This window comes from Drosophila elegans, unplaced genomic scaffold (genome assembly GCF_018152505.1).
Source record: "Drosophila elegans isolate 14027-0461.03 unplaced genomic scaffold, ASM1815250v1 contig_208, whole genome shotgun sequence".
Taxonomy (NCBI): Eukaryota; Metazoa; Arthropoda; class Insecta; order Diptera; family Drosophilidae; genus Drosophila; species Drosophila elegans.
This window is the reverse complement of record NW_024545578.1, coordinates 21157461-21176069: the sequence shown is the minus strand read 5'-3', so window position 1 is coordinate 21176069 and position 18609 is coordinate 21157461. Positions and strand designations below refer to the sequence as shown.

General features: G+C 42.3%; 4 protein-coding genes across 12 annotated transcripts; 1 reads left to right on the top strand and 3 right to left on the bottom strand.

Annotated features, from left to right (window-relative positions):
• Positions 1–1447: 1447 nt before the first annotated feature.
• LOC108142494 (probable deoxycytidylate deaminase) lies at positions 1448–6797 on the bottom strand. 2 transcript variants are annotated; one of them, XM_017266388.2, is made up of 3 exons: positions 6678–6797; positions 3665–4064; positions 1448–2181 (listed from the first exon to the last, which is right to left on the bottom strand). In XM_017266388.2, the coding sequence occupies exons 2-3, from the start codon at positions 4058–4060 to the stop codon at positions 2029–2031; spliced, it is 549 nt and encodes a 182-aa protein (XP_017121877.1). In that variant the 5' UTR covers positions 4061–4064; positions 6678–6797; the 3' UTR covers positions 1448–2028. The 2 variants fall into 2 exon arrangements, with proteins under 2 accessions (XP_017121877.1, XP_017121878.1); XM_017266389.2 differs by lacking the exon at positions 6678–6797 and adding an exon at positions 4182–4533.
• LOC108142492 (clathrin light chain) lies at positions 4643–5780 on the bottom strand. The gene is made up of 2 exons (XM_017266387.2): positions 5629–5780; positions 4643–5511 (listed from the first exon to the last, which is right to left on the bottom strand). The coding sequence occupies exon 2, from the start codon at positions 5498–5500 to the stop codon at positions 4817–4819; it is 684 nt and encodes a 227-aa protein (XP_017121876.1). The 5' UTR covers positions 5501–5511; positions 5629–5780; the 3' UTR covers positions 4643–4816.
• Positions 6409–16428, top strand: LOC108142490 (probable serine/threonine-protein kinase yakA). Of its 8 annotated transcripts, none has more exons than XM_017266381.2 (11): positions 6409–6545; positions 8044–8713; positions 8986–9903; positions 10696–12202; positions 13026–13201; positions 13298–13633; positions 14230–14367; positions 14433–14682; positions 14740–15023; positions 15441–15623; positions 15686–16428. In XM_017266381.2, the coding sequence occupies exons 2-11, from the start codon at positions 8081–8083 to the stop codon at positions 15764–15766; spliced, it is 4506 nt and encodes a 1501-aa protein (XP_017121870.1). In that variant the 5' UTR covers positions 6409–6545; positions 8044–8080; the 3' UTR covers positions 15767–16428. The 8 variants fall into 8 exon arrangements, with proteins under 8 accessions (XP_017121870.1, XP_017121868.1, XP_017121869.1 ...); XM_017266379.2 differs by lacking the exon at positions 6409–6545 and adding an exon at positions 6843–7019; XM_017266380.2 differs by lacking the exon at positions 6409–6545 and adding an exon at positions 6843–7064.
• LOC108142491 lies at positions 16335–18306 on the bottom strand. Its single transcript, XM_017266386.2, has 2 exons — positions 17476–18306; positions 16335–17047 (listed from the first exon to the last, which is right to left on the bottom strand). Exons 1-2 carry the CDS (start codon positions 18256–18258, stop codon positions 16541–16543), a joined length of 1290 nt encoding a protein of 429 aa, XP_017121875.1. The 5' UTR covers positions 18259–18306; the 3' UTR covers positions 16335–16540.
• Between the last annotated feature and the right edge of the window lie 303 nt (positions 18307–18609).

The window sequence follows — 18609 nt, the reverse complement described above, 5'->3', positions numbered from 1 at the left end:
TTAAATATTTTCTGACACCTGTTTGATGATAGCAAATTGAAGATGGTAGCAAACACTTTTTTATTTTTTTGTTAGCAATGTACGAAAATACCTCCACACAACCTAGAGCTTTGTTTGGGTTCCATTCTTGTATATTGATTTTTTCTTCGGTTCCATGGCCTTTATGGGTGTCGTATATGTACAATGGGAAGTCCAAATGCCGCCAAGCCTTCAGTTCGCCACTTGGTGTGATTTTGGGCCTGCGGCCTCGATGGAATTTTGTAGCTGAAATTCACGAAACCGAAAATTAGGGCTGTCCCCAGCTCCCTTACACTGACCCGGTTTTGGGTTTTCGGCAGCCGAAGCTTTAACTTTAATGCCAATTAGGTCCTGGGCGGGTGAACCGCCATTAGTGATTACGGAATGTTCGGGCCCACTTCAAATTCAGTTAGCGAAGGTGCGTGCGATACAAGCTTCCGCTGCAGTCGATAAACTTTCTCTGCATTTCATGAATACAAACAAGGCGGGTCAGATGAAGAAAGATTACCGTTCACAATCTAATCCCCCCACGGGTACGTCTCCTTGAACTAGCTGGGGAAATGCGAAATGCTTCCGATACATGTCGATTCAGTTACGGATTAGTTCGCCGTCCGTGTCCCAAAATTAGTTGTTCGTTGGTAACTCCTTAAGCCGGAAGGACTTTATCTAGTAGCACATCTAAGTTCATTCGCATGGAGGAATATTTAAATACCAAATACGGATATTAAGTTAATAAAGGAGCAATAACATTTATAGCAAACTGGACAAAGTCTTACTACTGAACTTCTTTGCTTTTTAAAACTTTATTTAAATTTAAATAAATTCAATTTATTAATATATACATATAAAATAAGAAAAAAAAAGAAATTTCACTTGAACGAATTGAATTGAACACCCTTCGGTGTTTCGAGGTGTTATTATTATCTTTTTATTTTCTTCATATCACAGTCGATTGTTTTATCCCATCATCGCCATAAGCCCAGTATTTACCTTTTCATCTGTTATTGAAATCCACAAGACAGGTTCAAATGCAGCCTTCAGGTAAAAGTGCAAAGGCAAGTACAAAACACTCGTGGATTTCCGAAAGGTCGCGTGTCCTCGGCGCTGTTCTTATTGGCATCCTCATCCGGTTCCGCGCACTGTTTTGCATATTCCAGTACTAATGGCCGGTTGACCGGTTGGCCGCACGCCACACTCGCCCGAGTAGCTTGGAAAGCCAGGTGGGAGCTCCTTCGTGCTGGCATGCCATTTAAAAACATCCCATAAACATTTTGCTCAGTCCAGTATTTAAAAAGGCTGCATGCGAAATTTTAGCGAACATAACATCAAAGTTCAAAAGTGGCCAACTTAATTAATATAATGAGTAGCGCAATAATCCAAATTGCGAGGTCCTTGACATATGGTGCAATAAAAAATTTAAGGCTTGATCAACAGTTTTTCAAAAACACTTTATTTTATATTAATTACAATTTTTATTTTAAAAACAACATGGAAAAACATTGTTTTATACTTAAATACATTTAGTACAAGGTTGGGACCTCAAGCTAAACATCATTGACCTAGGTAGCACCCTTTAATCGCACTTTGGTCTCCGGTGAACACCTGTGCACGCCAAGAGAATTACATGACAGAGTTTACGTATACGAACTCAATTAGTGCAAGTGAGTTCCAGTAAATAGTAATTGAAAAAATAAACACTTGTTTTAATAAAGTTGAAAATTAAAAGAGAGCAGGTGTCGAAAGTATTAAAGAAAGTATTAATTATTGTTATTAAAATGATTCTTCGTCTGTGACTTTAGTATTTAAGATTTGGCTAAAAATTTGTTTTTGATCTTAATTTGGTAAGCTTTTATATATAAATAATTTGTATTATTTAAATAAATTTTAAGAAATTTGTCCAAATTTAAAACGAACCACGTTAAATGCACACTAAACTAATCACAATTTTAATATAAATGAAGTGACTAATTTTAAAAATGCATCGCAAGAGTTATTTCAGGTTTGGGTCGTTTAAACGTTGTCAAAGTCAATGATAATTTTTTTCTGTCGGGGGAGGTGTCGGGTATATTTCACACCCGCTGCATCTAGCATCTTCTTGGAAGCCACGTACTTGGGCTTATTGGCATACTTGTCGGACAGGAAGAGAATCTCAGAAATGCCCGCCTGCAAGATTTATTAAAATTAAATAAAACAAGAAAGAAAGCAAACTTCGGCAAGCCGAAGTTCATATACCCTTGCAGCTATTGCATGAATTAAATACTTTTGAAAACATTTAAATTATGATTTACTTGAGTATATACTGAAAAACAGTGAAGCTATGATGATTTGCAGCTCAATTATTAGATAGTTATTTTATATATTTTTATTAGTTCTATGGGAGCTATATGATATAGACGTCCGATTTTGATAAAATTTAAACCATAATTCTGAAATAATTAAACATTGCCATATGTCGAAGAACTAAACAAAAAATTAAAAAACAGAAAAGTTATAATTTTTTTTCATTTATTTCTCCGATTGTTCCTATGGGACCTATATGATATAGTCGCCCGACTTTGATGAAATTTAAACCGTAAATCGAAAATATTTAACCATTACTAAATGTCGAAGAACTAAACAAAAAATTAAAAAACAGAAAAGTAATAATTTTTTTTCATTTATTTTTCCGATTGTTCCTATGGGAGCTATATGCTATAGTCGTCCGATTTTGATGAAATTTAAAACGTAAATCGGAAATATTTAACCATTACTAAATGTCGAAGAACTAAACGAAAAATTAAAAAACAGCAAAGTTATAATTTTTTTCATTTATTTTTCCGATTGTTCCTATGGGAGCTATATGCTATAGTCGTCCGATTTTGATGAAATTTAAACCGTAAATCGGAAATATTTAACCATTACTAAATGTCGAAGAACTAAACAAAAAATTAAAAAACAGCAAAGTTATAATTTTTTTTCATTTATTTTTCCGATTGTTCCTATGGGAGCTATATGCTATAGTCGTCCGATCCGGCTCGTTCCGACTTATATACTAACTGCAATAGAAAGACAGCTTTTGGGAAAGTTTCATGCAGATAGCTTTAAAACTGAGAGACTAGTTTGCATATAAACGGACGGACAGACGGACAGACGGACAGACGGACAGACGGACAGACGGACGGACAGACGGACATGGCTAGATCGACTCGCCTAGTGATGCTGATCAAGAATATATATACTTTATAGGGTCGGAGATGTCTCCTTCACTGCGTTGCAAACTTCTGACTGAAATTATAATACCCTCTGCAAGGGTATAAAAAGAGCTAATGTATAGTTATGCTTAAGAAAAATAGTTTGCCAAGAACCCATGCATAAAACTTTTTTAATTTTATGTTAAAATAGTTTTAACTAAGTGACCGAAAACAAATTTCCATTGGACACAAATTTATTTCAAATAAAAAAAATTGGCTACCATTTTTTATATGCGACGTATGTTTTCCAATTTATGACAAGAAACCACAAAATCTAAAGTTTAAATACATTTTAGAAGTCATTCAAATATAAACAATTTCTTTACTATATTTGTATATATAATATACTATATTTAGTAAAAACTATATTTTATTTCCAGTTCTGATGGAACAGATTAAACGAGGTTCGTGCTTACCTGTATTATGAGTTTGGCGCATTCGTTGCAAGGAAAGAGCGTTGTATAGAGACGGGTTCCAGTTAAACTCATGCCATTGTTGTTAAGGATCGCATTCGCCTCCGCATGCACCACGTACATCTTCTTGTCCTCCAAGAAGAAATGGGATTTCGACCACGGAAACTCGTCGTCGCTGCAGTTGCGGGGGAATCCATTGTAGCCAATGGACACTATCCGATTCAGGGAATCCACGATGCAAGCTCCAACTTGGGTCACGGGATCTTTACTGCGCTGGGCTGAGAGCAAGGCGGTGGCCATGAAGTAATCATCCCAGTGCAGATAGTCTTTTCTCTTATGGTTCTCAGGCGACTGTGCATCCACGGTATTTGTGTCTTGATCGGGAACTTCTTGGGACATTTTACTAAAATAAATAGAAGGTATCTATCAGTTTATTGTTTTTTAGAGAAAGGTATTTACCTATATTATTTTTATTTTCGATAATCAGAACATTTCAAAAGCTACATTTATTTTTTCTTACTTGTTTCGTTCACCAGAGCTTCACAATCACAAATGCAATATTCTGTTGGATTTATTTTTTTATTTTCATAATCATCTTAATAAATGTAATACAAATACATTCATACTTTCCATTGACATTTTCAAAACCAATACATGATTAAAATAAGCTATACATATGTATTGTAGCACATTATAATTAGCGATAAGGCTAATAAAGGCGTTGAACACAACTGGTTAATGCCGTTGAAAGAAAAAGTATGGTAAATGATTGATTAAACACAATAAGAGGAAATTCATAAGAAACCAAGGTTTCCTTAAAAAAAAAACCCATTTCGGTTTTGAAAAAACAAAGAGAACCAATTTAGTTGTCATATTTTCCATTTTATTTTCATTTGTTCTTTTCCTAACTTTTTCATGTCCAGTGTATTTTATTTGTATTTTGGGTGATGGGTATTTGATAGTCAAGGAAAGCAGGACAACTGTGTGCACATACTTTATTGCATTCATTAGACAAAACGATGATCGCAGCTATGTTTCAGCAGCAATAATAATATTTTATGTATCATAAATTGGAATATACAGCGAATACTTTCAATAATAATTTTCATATTCAACTCAATGTGTGGTTAGGCGAGAGTGCGTAATTAAAACTACCTAGGTGCCCTTCTGCACCTGGATGGGATTCTGCTTGAGGTGCAGGTAGATGGATCGCATGCGGGAGACATCCTTGCCCGCCTTGTTCACCTTGGGGTTGAAGTCGCAGAGCTTGGCTATGCGCTCCCATTCGGTGCCCGGTTCGATGGAGCCGTTCTCCAGGGTGGCGGCCTGCTTCTCGGCATTGCGTGACGCCAGCTTGGTCTTCGATATGGACTCGCCAATCTGGCGCAGCCAGTCGTCCAATTCCTTTTTGGACTGCTGCCGCAGCTCCTCCTTTTTCCGCTCCTCCTCGATATCCTTCTCTTCGAGTCGCTGTTTCTGCTCCTCCCGCCACTTGCGTATCTTTTCGGGCTCTTCCCGGGAAGGTGGTGGTCCCGATATGCCGACGGGTTCATTGGACTCGCCCCCGATCACCTCGAAGCTGCCCGTAGAGGATTCCAGGCCACCGCCACCGCCTGCTGAGAGAAGATCTCCTCCCAGGCCGTCGGAGGAGCCTCCTCCGCCCAGGAGCTCGCCCAAACCATCGTCTGTGGATAGAGCAGCAGCAGCTGGAGCGGATGCTAAGGCGGATCCCCCCGTAATCTCCTCCTCCAGATCACCGAGAGCCGACTGTTCGCGCGCCAGGAACTCGGCCGCCGGATCCACCTCCTCCTTGGCTGCGAAATCGTCTCCAAAGTCCATGGCGATGTGCTCTGGAAATGTTGTGATTGCTATTTAGTGGGCGTCTCACCCAAATTACACGTACGCAGAGGTGCAACCAGCTGCGGGCGGTTTTCCAAGTGATCCTGCGGCACCTGGTCACTACGCACCTCTCGTTTGATTCGGCTGGGCCTAAATGAAGATCGATGTGGGCGGATGACTAACCGGAAATTCGGGCAAAACTATTTTTTCAGTTTTCTTTTAGCAATGAATACGTAAAATGACTGTCATTAGTACGTGAACCAACAATAAAACAGCAGGTTATCGAACTGGTTCCGGTTGAACAGTGCTGGAAAATGTGTCACATATCGCAGGGTGATGAACTTGTTTATTTTATATACATATAACTTATTCAATATCCAATCAGAATTTTATTAACATATATACACAATTATACCTCATTGTTCAGTTGCTGACAATTTTACTACTGGTTGAATTGAAACAAGCAGTTACGCTTATGAAGTGTTGACTAACGCCCGAAAAGCCCACAAAGGATAATGGTTTAATTCATGTTTCATGGTAGAAAAATCTGTTAAGCTAGTAATAATTTCTAGTACGCAACAATAAAAGTTTATATTGTCCTAAATAATTATTTCCATTTTATTTATTAAAATATGGCCCGAAACCCGTTACACTTTTATCAGTCGTATCGAATTCACCACTGGGGTTTAAATGGAACTCGAATCAATTCAATGAGTGTTGAAAAATGTGTCAATGGGGGTGGTTTGTTTTGCTAAACTTTTTTGCTTAATTTTAAAGTATCATAAGTTAAACTTAAAGAGCATAAAAGTTATCTTAGAAATAAACATTTTATTATATTTTTAAAATATTGTTCAAATTGCCAACTGGGTTTTTAAGATTAACTAGTTCCACTTTCCAGTGTTAGTTAACGCGCGACTGGAGTGTGTACAGCTTGGAGCCGAGTAGCGACTAAATTGTTTATACTTAATCAAATGTGCCTTAATCAGTGGTCATAAAATGTTAATAAACAGCATAGTTAACTATTAAATGGTAAACAACTGGCACAGTAAGTGTTTCAGCAATGAAATGGGTATTATACAACACTTGCGACTATGGCGCAGCACATGTGAATTTAATTACTTGTGAAACTCCTGTAAAAGACACATAGAAACATAACTATATTCGCGATTGCACTCACCTGTTTGACGAAAAAAAACACGGTATCAACTATAATTTTTTAAACAGCAACGGAGACAAAATGCGACGACGGCAATACAAACAATAAACACTCGCCGCGCGAACTAGTGAACCAGTGAACTAGTTCACTTTGGCATCATTCACCTGAGCCAGTGGTTCGTTTTTCACTGGCAGCAAAGCGGCCATTTTGGAGATTGTTTCATCCACAAAAAAGTTATGCACCGAATCTAAAAAAAAAAAACGTTGCGCCCGGAATTGATTCATAAAATCCGCTCGTGCATTTGGAGCGTGTGTGCAGCCCGATGTGAAGATAATGCTGGATCCGATTCTATAACGCCTAAAAGTTAGTGACTATCTTTCCAACACGCACGCATGTACGCCCGTGTGTGTGAGTATGTGTTTGTGTGTGCATGGATACATATATGTACAAGCGTAAAATACGGAAAAAAATCCTATTCCTAGCAAGAAAAACATTCTCAAAATTGTTAACAAAACGCATCAAAATGTGATGAAATAGCCATTGTAAAGTTATAAGTGAGAATCCTATTATCAAATTACCAAAGGAGCTGGCGAAATGCGGGCTCTTTTTCCCGTCGAGCGCCAAGACACAAAATACAGACGCCAAATTTTTGAAGGGGGAACCAAGCGCATCGTGGCCAAAAGGGATACAAAAAAAAAAAAAAGGGGGGGAGACAATGAGTGCAAAAAAGTATGGAAACAAACACCCCAGTTCCGGTTTTTCCCTATTGCAAACTCGCAATTTAAGGCAAAAATATTAGATTTTGATAACAAAAACATTAGGATAAACAAATGTTATCGCCAATTTAGTTAAAAACTCCTAAAAGCGTAAAAGCTTAATTTACTACTTAATCTTTGTTTAAAAAATAATTTGTTAAAAAACAAAAATGTTTTAAATTATTAAAAATTGTTTGAAAATAGAAAAACCAAAACTATATTTAATTTAATCAATCTCTTAAAAAAATAATTTAATCACAATTTATCATAAAATAATAATAACCACTGTTGGCGCCATTTATTTGAGAAATATAATTAATATATAGTATGCCAAAATGATAACCAAGATCTTTAGGAGTTATTTCATAGAATCAGCTTTAGTTTATTAACAATAAGTACTTGCTTAATAACAGTTCTTATAATTCAAAATAATTTTTAGCTTTTTAGTTATAAATTTTTGATAGATTCAATAGGGTTGAACATTGCTTTGTATTTGGGCGGCACAAAAAAGATAAACCCCAATCATCCGAAAAGTGGGATAAGTAGAAATAGTGGGATAAGTAGGACAGTCACTTCTTTTAGATCGCCACTTGATTAAACAATCCACTGACAAGTTTTTATATATATTTCAGTTACCAGCCAGCAGCAGTAGAAGAGTCCAAGCTAACCATGGATCCAAATTCCAGTCCCTGGTCGTACGCCTACAACCGCATCGTGCCCGCCAGTGCCGGAAGTTCCGGCGGAACAGCGGAGGACTTCCAGCATCCGCACCTGGCCACCATCACGGCTGCCAGCATCGCCAGCTTCAATGCGGCGGCCGCCAGTGGTGGCAGCTTTGTGCCTCCGTCGCCGATTGGCAGCTACAATCCAGTATTCCAGCAGATCTACCACCACGCGGCGGCGGCCAGTGTGCAGCCGAAGCCCGCCCACTATGCCTCCTCGGCGGTTAGCACGCCGCACCGCCAACTGCAGCTCCCCAGCTCGCTGGACAAGCAGCTCAGTTCGTTCCAGAACCAGGCGGCTGTGTCGGCGGCTGCGGCCGCCGTAGTCAATAATGTGGCCTCGAATTACTACGGGGAGAACTCCTCGTCGAGTGGAGCCTCGCCGTCGCCCACAACGGTGGCGCTGACGTCGACGTCGCTGACCTGGAACACGCCGAACATGATATCGAACACCTTCCTGGCCATGCAGCAACAGCAGCAGCAGGCGCAGCAGCAACAGGCCCAGCAGCAGCAACAGCAGGCCCAGCAGCAACAGCAGCAGGCACAGCAGCAACAGCTCAACCTGGTGGCCGACAAAGTGGTGAGTAGGCTTCTTTTGTTTTCCGTTCGGCTTGCAGATGTCACTCCACTCTCAGTAAACCAGCTTCTGGGGAAGCACCCACACCCACCCACTCATTAAAACCACCGCAGGTTCTGTCGCATTTATCGCATACTAACATAAACTCCAGACCCCCCCGCAAAAAAACAACCCATTAAAGCTTAGACTAAGTCTAGCCCTCTCTCTCTATGTCGAATCAAACCCAAACCAAACACTTTCCGATTCCGATTCAATCTATGTACGGTGCGCTGTAGCAGATTAAGCAGGAAAAGCAATTAAAAGCCTACAACGACTCGATTTACCTGATCCAGCTGCAGCAACAGCAGCAGCAGCAGCAACAACAGGCGGCGGCGCAGCAGCAACAGCAGCAGCAGCTCCAGCAGCAGCTGCAGCAGGAGATCGCCGATGCGGACCCGGAGCCGGACACATATTATACGATCGATGGCCGGAAGGTCAAGGTGACGCGCAAGGATGGCCAGCCGTTCCGGGCGACAATAGTGGAGCAGCAGGACGGTAGTCCGGTGCCGCTGGCAGTGCCAGTTCCGGCTGGCTCCTATCCGGCGCAATATGCCAGTCCGGCGCTAAGCTCCGCAGATGGGTCGCCCATTACGAATTTACATGCCGTGGACGTGGTCAGCACACCGCAGGCCCAGGTGATCGTCTACAAGACGGCGTCCCCGGTGCATAGGCGGTCGGAGGCAGGCGCTGGCTCGTCTGCTGCTGCCACACCCACCACGGTGGCCTACTCATCTGTGATACAAAGCACCCTGCAGCAGCAACAGCAGCAACAGCAGCACCAGCAACAGCAACAGAATCTCTGTTGGACGAAGCTGGAGGACGATGGAGCGGGACAGGAGGACATCAAGAACGTGCTGCAGCTGCAGGTGAAGCAGGAGCAGCGGCAGCTGGACTTTGCCAACGAGGCATCCTCAGTGGACGCCGGCGGTGGTGGCGAAAATCTAGTGTTCAACCTGCCGCCCGGGCTGGAGATCAAGCAAACCTTCTATCCCGCGGGCGTGGTCGATGGGGAGCAACTGCAGCTGCAGGAGCACAACCAGAACCAGAACCAGTCCCAATCCCAGTCCTCCGGGCGGCGCCAGCACGTGGTGGCCAACATGATCATGTCGCCGGCGGCGGGCAACTTAGCGTCACAGATTCAAGTAGTGCCAAAGGTTTGTATGTCATTTGTTTTATTTCCGTTCCTATTTGTTTAATTTGTTGTGTTTTGGTTTATTGGCTTTTTGTTTTGTTCTCTTGAATCCCCAGACAAGGCAAACAAACTACATAGTTTTAGTGATTTTTTATTGAGTTTATTATCTAAAAAATCTATGTAGATAATTTTACTTCTATATGTTACACTAAACATAAATTTTTCTTCTAAAAATTGCGATTTTTTTTAACTTTTAACTAACAAACCATTAAAAAAGTATTTTTTTTCGAATTAGTAATACTTTCATAATATATATATTGTTAGATTTGCCTGTTATTTAATCAATTAAAACGATTTTTTTTAGAACCTCTTCTTCTGTGTAGTTTATGTTTTTAATATTATATGCATGCCGTTACGATTATTTCTTGTGTTTGGTGGAAGCTTAACCTTTTGGCCTTTTGTTTTATATGCTTTATTGAAATTATTCTGTTTATTGTAAGCACTCTGCTAATACACTGCTAACTAATTCTCTAATTTAAAGTCCTGTGGCCACTTTGAAACTGTGACGTTATGTTGTAATGGTATGATCCAATTTAAAATGAGGGTAAACCCTAGCACCAATCGCGTTTGTCGCTCGCAGCCCAGTTGTTAAGACCCTATAAAACTGCTCTGGGAGCAGCCCGTTGTTTACCAGCCAGTGTACATGTCTACCAACCGTTTCTAATGTCCCAATGTCCCAGCTATTGTTAGTGTGCTGATGATATTCGGTGATGCTGAGTGTTCTAATCGCCTTTCTTTCGCTACTTGCTTGCAGGAGGAGGTGAAGCCGCCGCCGAAGCCCGCGAAGACTCCGCGCAAGCGACAGCCGAAGAAAACGCTCATACCCAGCAGCAGTGACTACGGCAATGTGCGCAGTCCCCAGGAGCCGCAACACCACCAGCTGCAGCAGCAGCAGCAGCAGCAGCAACAACAACAGCAGCACAATCAGCAACAGCAGCAGCAGAACACGTACTACGACTTCAACAGCAAGTGGAACACTCCGCTCAAGACGGAGAACAATGCGGCGTCTGTGTCGCCGGCGGCCACCATCAATATACCCACATATCCGCAGCAGAGCCAACAGCAGCAGCACCAGCAACAGCAGGCGCAGCAGCAACAGCAGCAACATTTGCCGCAACCGGCCCACCTGCAATCCTCGCAGGCCCAGTCGCATTTGACCCAGTTGGCGCAATACTATCCAGCCTTCCCCCAGCCCATTGCCTCCCAGTACACGGCCTGCATGCAGCAGCAGCAACAGCAGCAGCAACAACAACAGCAGCAGCAACAGCAGGCGGCCTATACGCAGCAGCAACACCAGCAGGCCTACACGCAGCAGCAGCAACAGCAGGCGCAACAGCAGCGCCAGGAGAAGACCGAGGCCACCCAGCAGCAGGAGGAGGAGGCGACGGCGGCCGCAGCGGCGGCGGCAGCAGCAGCGGCCAGCAATAAAGTCATCGTGCCGAATATCGAGGAGGAGCTTGACTTTCTGGCCGATGCCACAAGTGCACCGAAGCAGGGCTATGCCAACTCGTTGTCCAGCAATGGGCGCGGCACGAACTCCTCCACGAACAACACCAACTTTGGCATACGCAATCCGAACAAGACTCCGTCGCCGGAGCCATCGAGCTGCCCGCCCAATTCGCATGCTGCCAACAATGGGCATGGTCATCCAGCGGCTGCGCCAGCGACGCCTTCAACCAGCGGAGTCAGCGGAGCACCCGCAACGTACAGTCCTGCCGCTCCCAAGCCCGTGAGCGTGGGCACGCTGATTGGGGAGAAGAAGACTCAGTTCATGGACAGCTATCTGAAGTTTCTGCAGGGCGAGCGGGATGATGATCCGCCGCCGGTGGTGAAGCCATCGCGGAAATTGAATTACCCACGAGCTCCGTACAAGCGGAAAGGCAAAGGATCTGGGAGCGGTGGCGATGAGCCCACCACCTCGCAGGCCACCCAGGTGGCGGGGGATCCTGGCCAGGCGGTCGATGGACTCGCCGGACTCGTGGGCGATGATGGGCATCGCATCAAAATACTCTCGCAGACGCAGATACTCCCCAAGAAGCGTCCGCATGCCCAAATGGTGGCTGCTGCGGCCGCGGCGGAATCGGCACCTTCGTCGTCGGTCATCCAGCAGCCCGGGGATCAGACCTCCTTCCGGCCATACGCCCAGCAGCAGCAGCAACAGCAGCAGGCGCAGCAGCAACAGCAGCAACAACAGCAATCGATGAGCGGACAGCACTTTGTGCAGCAGCACTGCGCTCAACTGACAGCTGGAGCGGGTCAAGGTATGTTACTTGACCAACAGCATAGTACCAATAAGCACTCCACTATCGCTACTTCCACGCCATGCAACAACTACAACAACAACAACAACAACAATCACCACCACACGCCAGCCAGCGCGAATGCAACAGCGAATTCGAATGCAACAACGCCGACGCCAGCACCAGCGCCGAATCCTCATCACTTTATAAACCTGCTGTGGCCCTGGCAGCACTAGCGGCCGCCAGTAGCAGCAGCAGCACCACCCACCCACGCAGCACCACCACCACCACAACCACCACCACCCACACCACACGGACAGACAGCCAGACAGACTACTAGCGACCACTAGACCCTTGGACGGTGTGTATATGTAAAAAACAACCATAACGACATCAAGAAAAAAAAAAAAACAAACAAGGAAAACGCTAACTTTTAAATTGTTAAAAGAGCGAACAAAAAAAAAAAACAAAAAAACAAAACAAACAAACAAAAGGAGAATCCCATGAACAAAAGTATGAAGTATTTTTGAGATGAAATCGAGAAGAACAAATATTATTAATTTTCAAAAACCCAAATAAACCGTGTATTTTTATTATTTGTACTTGTAAGACGGATCCGAATCCGGTGCCGATTCCGATCCAGGTGCTGGTGCTGGTGTTCCATGGCCGTGGGAAGTGGTGTTGCTGGTGTTTAGTTAGTTTGTTGTTGTTGATGTTGATGTTGATGTGGATGTTGTTGATGTCATTGTTGTGGATCCAGTCCCGTTCCGTTCGTGTTGCCCGGGGATTCCCCTATGTCCATCCAGTTCAATGTGTTGCTAACCCACTTTTGTGCTCTCCACAGACCCCTTGAGTGTGCCGCCGCGACGGGAGCAATGCTCCCGCAAGGCCAAGCAGAGCAGCATGCACGCCATGCTCATGAACTCGAGTGCCGTCGCCGGCGATGGTGGAGTTGTCGGCGAGCCGGAGGAGTTCACCGACTCGGACACGGATCCCGTGTGGACTCCGCAGGAGGAAGACGTAAGTGTTTCTCGCCTCCAGGTCTCGTAACCAATCACTGCTTCATTCCACTCCACTTCCATACTACTCCTCCTCCTCCTTCTCCTCCACATGCAGAGCGATGACGCCGGCAAGGGCTATGGGAAGCGCAAGTTGGCACGCCGTTCAAAGGGCACTCCCCGCAAGAACACCTACGACCATCACTCAGATCTGCAACAGCCACAACAACAACAGCAGCAGCAGCAGCAACAACACCACCAGCAACTGCAGCAAATGCAGGTCAACCAGCAACACCACCAGCAGCAGCAGCAACAACAACAACAGCAACAGGTGCAACAATTGGCCGGTGGCGGTGAATCCAGCTACAACTCACAGCAGAACATGTCTGGAGTGGCGGATGTGGGCTATGCCAGTGCATCATCGGGCGCAGCTGCCAACGCGGAGAACTTTAAAGTAGGTGCTAGCCGAAAACTCGGTCTATTTCCTTCCATGTTTAAAGAAATTGGAGTTCCAGTTTTATTTTCAACAGATAAAATAAAACTCAAGAAATAAGTTATATTTTTTTATGAGAAAATTAAACTCACAAATTAAGCGTTTCTTGGTTGAAAAGAAAATAGAACTAGCAGAATAATCTTTATATCTGGAGTTGAAATTTTAACTCAACCAATAATCGTTATTTTTTGAGAATTATATTACACTTGAAAAGTAATTAATACTATTTGAGTAATGGGTAAAACTTCAAAAATTTAAAAAGTAATTATTTTAAATAAATTTATAATCATTCAGACCCCTATTAGAAACCAAACCTTTGAATTCTAACTTGTTTGTTGTCTGAAATTTTGTTAACACCATAATTTTTACCATTATGGTGTTAACAAAATTTGAACTGATTTTAAAATACCTGTTTTCGATATGGGTTAAGGATTTTATTCACATCCTGATAAATACGAAATTATAATTTATATTTCTCCCATTCATCATATAATTTTAGTTATTAGTCTTATAAAAAAGTTGATAATTCAAATTTGTTGCTATTACAATTTTTTCAGACTGGCGACTTTATAGTTTTACGGTCGGATCTGGTTAACGACTGGCCCACCATTTGGCAGGTGGACTCAAAGTGCATATTGCAGAAGTACGAACCCTTTCGGCAAAACGGAAAGACCTTTTATCGTAACATGTCAAAGGTGGGTTTCATGCGAAACAACTACTTATATTTATATATATTTTAATCTACCCATTTGGATTTCAGTACGCCTCTTGGAATCTCGAAACTAAGAAACTCTACCTCAAAGCACCGGTGCGCATTCAGCTGCATTCCCACACCGAAACGATTGTCGAGTTCATGCGCTCAGAGTTGCTGGCCGACGACACCGAACAGTTCATTGAGAAGATCATGGAGGACTACCTGTCCTACAGGGACAACTTTGAGATCTACATTCAGACCATGATCTCGCAAGCGCTCGATCCCAGCTTTTTCTCGGAAATAACACGGGAAAAGGGTAAAACCATAATTAACTTTTAAGTAAAGCATTGTTTTATGTGTTTCTGTGTTTCAGATGACTACTTTTTGGGCAGCGTGCGCGTAGTGGATACAATAATGGAAAATTGCAAGCGCAAGCTGCTGGCCATCACTCCTTGGACGCGAAGTACAATCTCATCCATTGAGACCTGGCCCAAGTGCCATGTCTTCTCCGAGTGGGAGCAAAACAATCTGACCCAGAAGAATTGTGCAGGCTGCCACCAGCCGGGCATAGCTGTGCGTTTCCTACTCTTCGGGGAGCCGTATAATCCCAACACCATGCAGACCATACCGGTGGATCCACGTATAGTATACGAAAAGGTTTGTAAAAAAACTAAATTGAAAGTCTATTTTTATAAGTTTTTGTTTCTATATATTTAGTTCTCCAAAACATATCCAAAATACAATAACATTGTTAAAAGCTTAAGTAAATATGTTTCAACGCAATTTTAACCCAAAGTTCTCTTTTCGCTTTTAACTTCTATTGTGAGGTTACAAAAAATCAATTGTAAAAAAATCGTTGTAAAGTCGCCTTATAGTTTAATATTTTTGTATTAAGAACACTTTTTTTTTTAATTTTTAAATGCTACAAATTTAAAACCATTTACATATAAATTCCCTGACAAATGTAGAGTGTGAGAAAAGTAACAATATATATTAAAAACATAAATCATCAATTAATCAATTAGCAATCAAATCACATTAATATAAATGGTTTATATATTTGTATTTTTTCAGGACATTGTCTTGTGTCGCATTTGTGCCGCTCGTGCGGATCTCTTCCACAAGATTGCACACGAAAAGTTCAATCTGTTTATCAACTGCTCGCAACGGGTGACGGAGCAGCAGCAGCAGTTCCCGGGCAAGACCTCAACCGAAATACTGAACGATCTGCTGGCCGAGCACAATTGGATTGACGAGGTACGATTTAAAAACATTCAATTATATATCTGACAAATTAATTCAAATCATTTCAACTTTAGCTCTTCCGCAACATGCGCAACTGCTGGGCCGAGGTGGAAAGTCTGGAGCGACAGAAACGTTTCCGAGAGGTTATGCAGTAGAAGCCATTATCAAGGAGGATTCCTGAATGCGTATCCAGTGCTGGACATTAGGACATAACACGCCAAGCCCACGTATTGCTGCAATAAACTCAATGAGTTGTTATATTATTATACACCAGATGACACGCAAATGCTTAGTTTTAGTGCAAGACACATACTGTACTATGTAGGCCTTAAGATAATTAAGATAAAGTCTATTCTTGGACTGTGCATAATGCATGCCATGTACATAGCTATACAATTAGCTATAGCCGCGCATTATATCATATATAAATATATACGTATAGAATTTGAACTACTAAACAAAAGAGTAGTACCCCTTTCAATATTAAGAAAGAATTATATTTTTATTTCGTTGAAATTGCTTAAAACATTCTTTTTGCAAAAGTTCAAACTACGATTTATTTAATAGGATCTGTACAAAAGAGATCATTCTCCCCAAAACTCCGCAAACAATCAAATTGTGTTTCGCTACCGAATGTGGTTAGGGAACCTTAATCATCACATACACTTAAGAAATTGTACATATTTTGTTTAAACATTAGTTACACAAATCCAATCGCAGACATTTTAGTTGTCATCCTTTGTTATGCGGATTTTTAATTTAAGTTGTGAATTTTTAGAATCTTAGCGTTCCCTGAATAAACATGAAACAAAAATCACATATGTATACTGGCAAACGCTTGAGTTTTGCCTAGCTTGGAATTTGAACATTATCCAGTTTTCATGGCAAATATTCTATTATATTTGGATATATAATACTGTAGCACTGGGCTAGGAGTCCATTTCATAAAGTGGCTCCGTCATCTCATATTTGATCAGATCCTTGACGATACCGGTAATTCGACGCTTGAAAATTGGCAACGTCCGTGCGTTGAGCATTTCGAATTCCTCGATCAGCTCTTTATACTTCGGCTCATCGGATGATGTCGACATATCCTGGATAGCCTCGGAAACGGTATCAATGTCAACGACCTCACTGGCATTGGAAATAAAAAAGGGTAGGGAAAAGGCACCCATAATTAGGCCGTAAACTCCGTAGAGTTGCAACTGTCGGTTGAAGACGCTTCGTGGATATATCTCTTCGATGTAAAGATCACAAGACGACAATTTCTGGTCAAGAGTGTCATAGTAAGCACTCATAAAGGTGGAGAAGTGTTCATCCCGCAATTGCTTTTCGGTGCAGGCAAAGAGGTAGTGGACTATGTCAAGAACTGGCGGTCCATAGCGGGACATCTGGAAGTCGATGAGCTTGGCCTCCACGGGTTGACCAAGATTGGGCTGCGGAACACATAAACAATTTTTAAATCTATATAAAAACTTGATCTTAATTCACGAAAAATAAATGTCCTTAAAGGCAGTGTTTAAAATTAAAAATTTAAAAATTATTTAAAAGGATTTAAACAGTTACAAGTAAAATTGATCATTATTGGGGTTATTAAAATGAAATGGAATATCTTTTCGTATAAAAGTTTACTTGTTCAAAAAAAGGTATATGTATATTGAAACCGTAAAAAAAAATGATTATCATTGGGGTTAATAAAGGGTGAAACAGATATAAAAAGCATTGTTTTGATATTTAATATTATTAAATTACTCTATTCCAATTTAGAATGTTGAAAATGTTTTTCAAGTTCTATTTTTTTAAACTCCTGTTTTATCAGCATAACTACTAAGCTAATCCTTGTTGAAAAAAAGTTAATTATTACCTCAGTTCGGTAGAGAATGTTATTGTTCCAGAAGTCTCCGTGACAAATGACAGCATGTGGAGCCTGCGAACTGCCATCCACGCAGTAAAGGGCCAAGGATTTAAGGTGCTTTTCACAGCGTTCCAGGATCTCCTTCAAGGCAGCCACTTCGGCATGGTTTCCATCCGATTCGTTTAGAATGGTACGCGCCTTACGTAACTGAGCCTTGCCAAACTCAATGGTGACCTCCTCAATGTTGTCCGTGAACAAGTTGTCCTTCTTGACGAACTCCACCAACTCGCTGAACTTTGCAGGATTTTTCCTCTGCAGGATGAACGAGCAGGCATGCAGTTCTGCCAGAGCTTTCAGGGAGCACATGACGATGTCGTTGGTGGGCATGGTGCAGCGCGAATTGGGCCGAAAGCCACTTTCAGATAGATCCTCGAAAATCAGGAACTCGTTGGGAGCCTCAAGGCCATTTGCCTGTAGTTCCGGTGCTACGTTGAACAAACTTCGATTTGGAGATAGCTCCCGGAAGATGGGGAATACCTCCACGTACATGAATACCTCTCGCGCGTAGTAGTCCACCACGTGCATGTGGGATCTCCGAGCCTCGTTCTTCGGCGCCATTTTCACCACCACGGTCGCCGCCTCCGACATTGTGGGCCAACTCACACGCAGGACCTGCCCATAGGCATTCTCGCCAACTCCTGCAATCGGCTGCGAGTCCATGGGTATGTCTTGGCGCTGGTAGAGCTCCAACAGCGCATTCGTCACGGCGCTGGAAAGCTCGCTATCGCTCATTATTTTTCGACCTGACGGATGAAGCTTCGGCGATGAATCAATCTTTGCGACTGAATCGCTGCAGCGGGTGTTCCTGCTTTTATAGTTCCGTCGATGGAAAAGCTCCCGCCTAAGTTACACTGCATTGTGGGTGGATATGTATGTCAGATGATAATGACCGCTTGACCAGGTGATTAGAGGGGGTATAGTATCCTTTCGGACTACAGATCTTTTTCTATAATATTTAATATATGTTTTAAAGTGCTATGAACCCAGATTTGGTAAAGCCCATCGCTTTTTGAAACATATTTATCAGTTATTTATGAAGATCTTTAAACTTCACTTCAGTTCTAATCACAAAAACTTAAATAG

Bases quoted from the DNA above. Each gene is read 5' to 3' on its own strand.
- LOC108142492 (XM_017266387.2), bottom strand. From the start codon at position 5,500: ATGGACTTTGGAGACGATTTCGCAGCCAAGGAGGAGGTGGATCCGGCG.
- LOC108142490 (XM_017266381.2), top strand. From the start codon at position 8,081: ATGGATCCAAATTCCAGTCCCTGGTCGTACGCCTACAACCGCATCGTG. The intron at 13,634-14,229 runs GTAGGTGCTAGC...CAATTTTTTCAG, and splicing joins CCAACGCGGAGAACTTTAAA to ACTGGCGACTTTATAGTTTT. The intron at 14,368-14,432 runs GTGGGTTTCATG...TTTGGATTTCAG, and splicing joins TTTATCGTAACATGTCAAAG to TACGCCTCTTGGAATCTCGA.
- LOC108142491 (XM_017266386.2), bottom strand. From the start codon at position 18,258: ATGAGCGATAGCGAGCTTTCCAGCGCCGTGACGAATGCGCTGTTGGAG. The intron at 17,048-17,475 runs GTAATAATTAAC...TGTGTTCCGCAG, and splicing joins ACATTCTCTACCGAACTGAG to CCCAATCTTGGTCAACCCGT.
- LOC108142494 (XM_017266388.2), bottom strand. From the start codon at position 4,060: ATGTCCCAAGAAGTTCCCGATCAAGACACAAATACCGTGGATGCACAG. The intron at 2,182-3,664 runs GTAAGCACGAAC...TAAATCTTGCAG, and splicing joins GCGCCAAACTCATAATACAG to GCGGGCATTTCTGAGATTCT.